The following is a 5,033-nucleotide window of genomic DNA, read 5'->3' on the forward strand; positions in this document are numbered from 1 at the left end:
CCCCACCCCCGGTGTCCCCTCCCTGTTCTCAGGGCCGTGTAGTTACCCTGGTCATCTCCTGCCCACAGCCCTGTCCTCACCGGTGGCTGTAAGGCTGTGGGGCCAGGCTACTCTCCACACCTCCCTATGGAGCTACAGCTCCTAACTTGTCTCCTTCCTGCTGAGCTGGCATTCCAAGGCCGGGTGACAGCACCCTCTTGTCCCACGCCCGTCACTTTGTCACCTGGCTGCTCCTCGTGGCATCCCCGTGGGCAGGGAGGTGATGCATGGTTGCCCCGCAGAACCGGAACCCTTTGGTGGCCGTGTATTACACCAACCGGGCGCTGTGCTACCTGAAGATGCAGCAGCACGACAAGGCACTGGCTGACTGCAAGCGGGCCCTGGAGCTGGATGGGCAGTCGGTCAAGGCGCACTTCTTCCTGGGGCAGTGCCAGATGGAGATGGAGAACTATGACGAGGCCATCGCCAACCTGCAGAGAGGTGAGTGGCGGCCAGGAGAGGGCTGTCCCCATGGTGTGGCAGGACTCAGATCTGCTTTGTTTCCCCCCTCCCACTGCAGCCTATAACCTCGCCAAGGAGCAGCGGCTGAATTTTGGGGATGACATCCCCAGCGCGCTGCGCATCGCCAAGAAGAAACGCTGGAACAGCATTGAGGAAAAGCGGATCAATCAAGAGAACGAGCTGCACTCTTACCTGACCAGGCTGATCATGGCCGAGAAGGAAAGGTAACGGCAGCCTTTATTCCACTTGACTTCCTGAGCCCCAAGGTGGGGGCGATGTGTGTGAGACAGGAGGTGGGAGAAGGAGCGAGCTGCTGGGAGGACCTCAGAGTGCCATGAGGCTGTTGCAGCTCTGAGTGCAGCACCCCTATGCCTGCAGTGTGCAGAGCCCTGGGGCTGGGTCAGCAGCAGTGTCTTGTTGTTGCTGCTGCTCTGTGCTTTCACCACTGCCTCTGTCACAGGGAGCTGGCTGAGTGCCGGAAGGCTCAGCAAGAAGAAAACGTGGATGAGAGCCGGGGCCGTGTTCAGCTGGCCGGCATTGAGGCCAAACATGTGAGTGACTGTGTGGGCAAAGCAGGCAGGAGGGAAGCAGGGCTTCCCAAAGCCTCCCTGGTGCTGCTCCCTCCTCTCTCTGGCTCCACACGAGCTGCTGTCACAGGATTTTCATCCCCCTTGTGCGTTCTTCTGTCCCCTGTGCTGTCACCCTCCTGTCCCAGCCAGGCAGCGGTGCTGCTGCTCGTGCCCTGCCAGCTGCATGCCCGTGATTCCTCGACAGCTGTGCAATGGGAGCAGCTCATGGCTGCCTGTAGGTCTGCATGGTGTCCTGGAGCAGAGGACTAATCCTGGGATAAAAATAGCCCTGCAAAGGATGGTTATTTTTAAGCTGGATCATTTTTGCCACGCAGTTCGGCCTGGAGGGGTGGGAACCAGGGGCTGTGAAACAAAGAATCTGGCTCTGAACCTGTGGCTGGATCCCTGCCCGCGCTGTGAGATTGGTCCCTTCTGTGGGCAATAAGTGCTCAGAGCAGCCACAAAGTGTGGGCTTGCTCGCTGCCTACAGCTTGTTGACATGGAGCTGTGCCCCCACTCAATAAAGGTTCCTCTTCCAGGACAAGTACCTGGCAGACATGGATGAACTCTTCTCTCAGGTGGATGAGAAAAGGAAGGTGAGTGTACCCCTGCACATGCTCCCTGCTCTCCCCAGCCGGGACTGCTTGCTGTATCCTCTTTAGTCCCTGCTGCCAATGTGGACTTAAATCTTCCTCTGTCTGAGCTGATGCGCTGCACGGCTGCGTCCTCACCACCTCTCAGCCCTTTGTTATTTTTGCTGCTGCAAACTTAACCCAGCTCTGCTTCACTCGAGCCAGAAGCGCGACATCCCTGACTACCTATGCGGGAAGATCAGTTTTGAGTTGATGAGAGAGCCCTGCATCACACCCAGCGGGATCACGTACGACAGGAAGGACATAGAGGAACACCTCCAGGTACTGCAGAGCTGTGGGCTCTTCTTCGCTGCTGCCTCCTCCCCTGGCAGCAACGGGGAGTTTTGTGCTCAGATGCTGCACCCCACCCCCCCGTGCTGCTGGCCTGGGGCCAGGCACGCAGTGTAACCGGTTCCTGGCCACCTCCCTTGCAGCGCGTGGGTCATTTCGATCCTGTGACGCGGAGTCCCCTTACCCAGGACCAGCTCATCCCCAACCTCGCCATGAAGGAGGTGATCGACGCCTTCATCTCAGAGAACGGCTGGGTTGAAGATTACTGATGGCCGAGGGGTGATGCTGCTCCCCTCCCTTTTCCCCCCTCCCCCCCGTGGGCTCTCCCCAGCTGCAGGCTGCTCGTGCTGGGCTGGCACCATGCCTTACTCCCTGTCTATCTGTCCCCATCTGCTCTGGGTGCCCAGAGACCCATCAGCAGTGCTGAGTGAGGGTCCATCGCCTTCTCCCCTTCCTGCAGAACTGTAGCAGCTGGGTGGGAGCGTGGTGCTGGGGGAGCCCTGGCTGCTGGAGTGGGAGGGGGCCAGGAAGGGCCCAACAGTGTTATCATCGCTCCGAGGGAAGAGACAGGACCCCTCCATGCTGACAATCTCCAAAGGTCACACCCTGTGAAGCTGCCTGGGGTGAGTGCTGGTGCTCCCTGCACTGCTCCGGCCACATCCCCTCCCTGTGTACATAGGTTTTCTTCCCATTCCATCACCTGTGGGGACAGAGTCGTGTCTCACTGGTTTCTGTAAATAGCCATGTGCTGGGGTGGGAGATGTTTTCTCTGCCTGTCCTGCCTTGCTCTGGGGCTTCTGGGAAACCACTGTCCCTAGGCTGGAAGGGGTGGCTGCCTGCATCTATCCTCCCCTGCCAGCCTTGGGGCTGGGGTTCCTGGGACCAGATTCATTTTCCTTCTACTGAAATCCCTTTTGAGAAGAAAAAACAAAACAGAAAACCACCAACCCTGCATTGGACTGAGGCTGCAGTGCGGGGTGGCATCGGCGTTGCTGGGTGGTCGGCCTGCAGCCTGCCTGGCTTTTGAGTGCTTTCTGGACAGTTTGCCAATGTCATTAAAAGAAAATGAAACAAAAAACATTCAGCAATAAATGTGGAAAGAGCTCGACTGCTTCAGGAACCTCTCTGCAGTGGGCTGGGATAGCAGTGCACTGCCCCGTTGGAGAGGCAGCTGTCCCAGGCGTGTCCTGGGGGCTTGTGCTGATGCATTTGAGCTTTTCTGTGCCTGGGTAAACCTGAGCTAGTCCTTTGGGACACCAGAGATGAGACTGGAAGGTGTGGCACTGGGGTGTAGAGATGCATAGCAGCCCACTGACAGTGGCTGGGACCTGGGGGCTGTTTGCTTCCATCCCCCTTTTGCTGCCTTGGGATCAGTGCTGGCACCGAGGCACAGGTTCAGCCACCCCTGCACCCAGCAAAGGGCGGCAGCAGCCCCCATGCCTGACCCACCCTGCCGGGGTGGGCTGAGGTTCATCCCAGCTGTGTGTAACACCTGCAGCACTACATTGGTGTGTCAAGTTTAATCCAAGCGCGTGTGAAAAACCCAGTTAAAAACCACAGTTCAGGTGCTTGGTCCCAAAATCAGGGTTTGAGGGGCGGCTGTTGGCACTGCCCTGGTCCCAAGCTCATGGGATGCTCTGGGATGTTGGTGGCAGTCCTCAGATACAGTGGAATGTGGGCACCTGGTGCTACCCCAGGAAGGTGGAGATGAAGACACTGGTGTCCAGGTTGAGCGTGGCGTGCCACCAGCGGTCAGGGAAATACAGCACCTGCAGGAGAGCACAGCAAGAGTGCTTTTTGGGTCTGGGGAGGCAGCCCTGTGCCCTCCTGTGCTTCACAGCAGGGTGAGGAGGGCACGGAGCCGCTGCAGGACTCACCTCGCCGGGCCGGATGGTGCACTCCAGTGGTCGTTCCTCTGGTGGCAGCGTGGGGTAGGTGTGCTGGAGCCAGGCCAGCGTGGTCTCATTGGGGTGGAAGTGGGGTGTTTTATCGGGTGGGTAGAGGAACCAGCGCTGGAAGGAAGGCAGCAAGGAGGCTCAGCCTTCAGTGATCCCTCAACGCACCCCAGTTTTCCCTATGGGCAGCGCTCACCTTCCTGCCAAAGATCACCTCGGAGTAACCGGGGCCGTGCCAGTGGAAGGGAACGCCAGAGCCTGAGCCTAAGGGGTGAAACGTGTGCTGTGCCAGCGCTGTGCCCATACCCCACACCCAGCCTGGCACCCACCTGCAATCCCAAAGCTGTAGGCTCCGCTGGTGCCTGGGATGTGGAAAGGTGGTGGCACGTAGTGCTGGAAAAGGGATCCCCACTCAGTGAAGTTGTTGTCCCCGAAGAAATAGAGGGTGTCTGTGGGAAGGGGCGGGCGGCAAGGAGCCATGAGGAGCAGCGAGGGAGAGGTGCTGGAAGTGGGTGCATGTAGGGGCTGTGCTACCCACCGCTGCCCAGCGCTGCTGGGTCCTGCGGCTTCAGGAGCCGCTCCACGTACTCCTGGAAGGGGACATCCACTGCGGGCAGAGGGACAGCTCAGGGAGCTGCGGAGATAGCGGGATGGAGGCAGACAGCCCCCCCCGTGCCCTCACCTTTGCGGTAGGAGTACGTGTTGGCCGTGCTGAGCCGCACCAGGCGCTCCCCGTAGGCAGCAAGCAGCTTCTGGCGGGTGCAGAGGGCCCGAAAAGCCTGCAGGCCAAATCATCACCAACCCCGCAGCCGCTGCTGAGCTCGCTGCCACCCAACCCAGCGTTCCCGGCACTCACCGAGTTGTCGGTGACCCCGCGGAGGATGACGGGCCGGGAGAAGGCGAACCTGGCAGAGAGCAGCGCGACCGGGGGGATCCCCAGCGGGCACCGGGAGCTGAGACCCCCCCGAGGACAGCGGGGCTGCCCCTCTCACCCCGCTATATCACCCCCTCCCCACCCCGGAGCCGCCCGTACCGCTGCAGGAAGAGCGCGGGGCTCATGGAGCCGTCGGTTCTCAACACCGTGCACCGCTGCTCCTCCGGCACATCGCCCGCCTGCCTGCAACGAGAGCGCGCTCGGTGCCGGC

General features: G+C 60.2%; 2 protein-coding genes across 3 annotated transcripts; one reads left to right on the forward strand and one right to left on the reverse strand.

The window, feature by feature from the left end:
* The first annotated feature begins 282 nt into the window (after positions 1-282).
* Positions 283-3,101, forward strand: STUB1 (STIP1 homology and U-box containing protein 1). Of its 2 annotated transcripts, XM_010719336.2 has the most exons (7): positions 283-480; positions 560-725; positions 962-1,052; positions 1,610-1,666; positions 1,868-1,984; positions 2,137-2,272; positions 2,454-3,101. In XM_010719336.2, exons 1-6 carry the CDS (start codon positions 339-341, stop codon positions 2,260-2,262), a joined length of 699 nt encoding a protein of 232 aa, XP_010717638.2. In that variant the 5' UTR covers positions 283-338; the 3' UTR covers positions 2,263-2,272; positions 2,454-3,101. The 2 variants fall into 2 exon arrangements, with proteins under 2 accessions (XP_010717638.2, XP_003210840.2); XM_003210792.3 differs by having other exon boundaries at positions 2,137-3,101.
* Positions 3,102-3,494: 393 nt separating this feature from the next.
* JMJD8 (jumonji domain containing 8) lies at positions 3,495-5,027 on the reverse strand. Its single transcript, XM_010719737.2, has 8 exons — positions 4,922-5,027; positions 4,745-4,793; positions 4,571-4,667; positions 4,427-4,495; positions 4,218-4,337; positions 4,085-4,152; positions 3,871-4,005; positions 3,495-3,762 (listed from the first exon to the last, which is right to left on the reverse strand). Exons 1-8 carry the CDS (start codon positions 4,945-4,947, stop codon positions 3,682-3,684), a joined length of 645 nt encoding a protein of 214 aa, XP_010718039.2. The 5' UTR covers positions 4,948-5,027; the 3' UTR covers positions 3,495-3,681.
* Positions 5,028-5,033: the final 6 nt, after the last annotated feature.

Source organism: Meleagris gallopavo, chromosome 16, assembly GCF_000146605.3.
Source record: "Meleagris gallopavo isolate NT-WF06-2002-E0010 breed Aviagen turkey brand Nicholas breeding stock chromosome 16, Turkey_5.1, whole genome shotgun sequence".
NCBI lineage: Eukaryota > Metazoa > Chordata > Aves > Galliformes > Phasianidae > Meleagris > Meleagris gallopavo.

Bases quoted from the DNA above. Each gene is read 5' to 3' on its own strand.
- STUB1 (XM_003210792.3), top strand. From the start codon at position 339: ATGCAGCAGCACGACAAGGCACTGGCTGACTGCAAGCGGGCCCTGGAG. The intron at 1,053-1,609 runs GTGAGTGACTGT...TTCCTCTTCCAG, and splicing joins CCGGCATTGAGGCCAAACAT to GACAAGTACCTGGCAGACAT. The intron at 1,667-1,867 runs GTGAGTGTACCC...CACTCGAGCCAG, and splicing joins AGGTGGATGAGAAAAGGAAG to AAGCGCGACATCCCTGACTA.
- JMJD8 (XM_010719737.2), bottom strand. From the start codon at position 4,947: ATGAGCCCCGCGCTCTTCCTGCAGCG. The intron at 4,794-4,921 runs GTACGGGCGGCT...GCTCTCTGCCAG, and splicing joins CCCGCGCTCTTCCTGCAGCG to GTTCGCCTTCTCCCGGCCCG. The intron at 4,668-4,744 runs GTGAGTGCCGGG...TTTGGCCTGCAG, and splicing joins GCGGGGTCACCGACAACTCG to GCTTTTCGGGCCCTCTGCAC.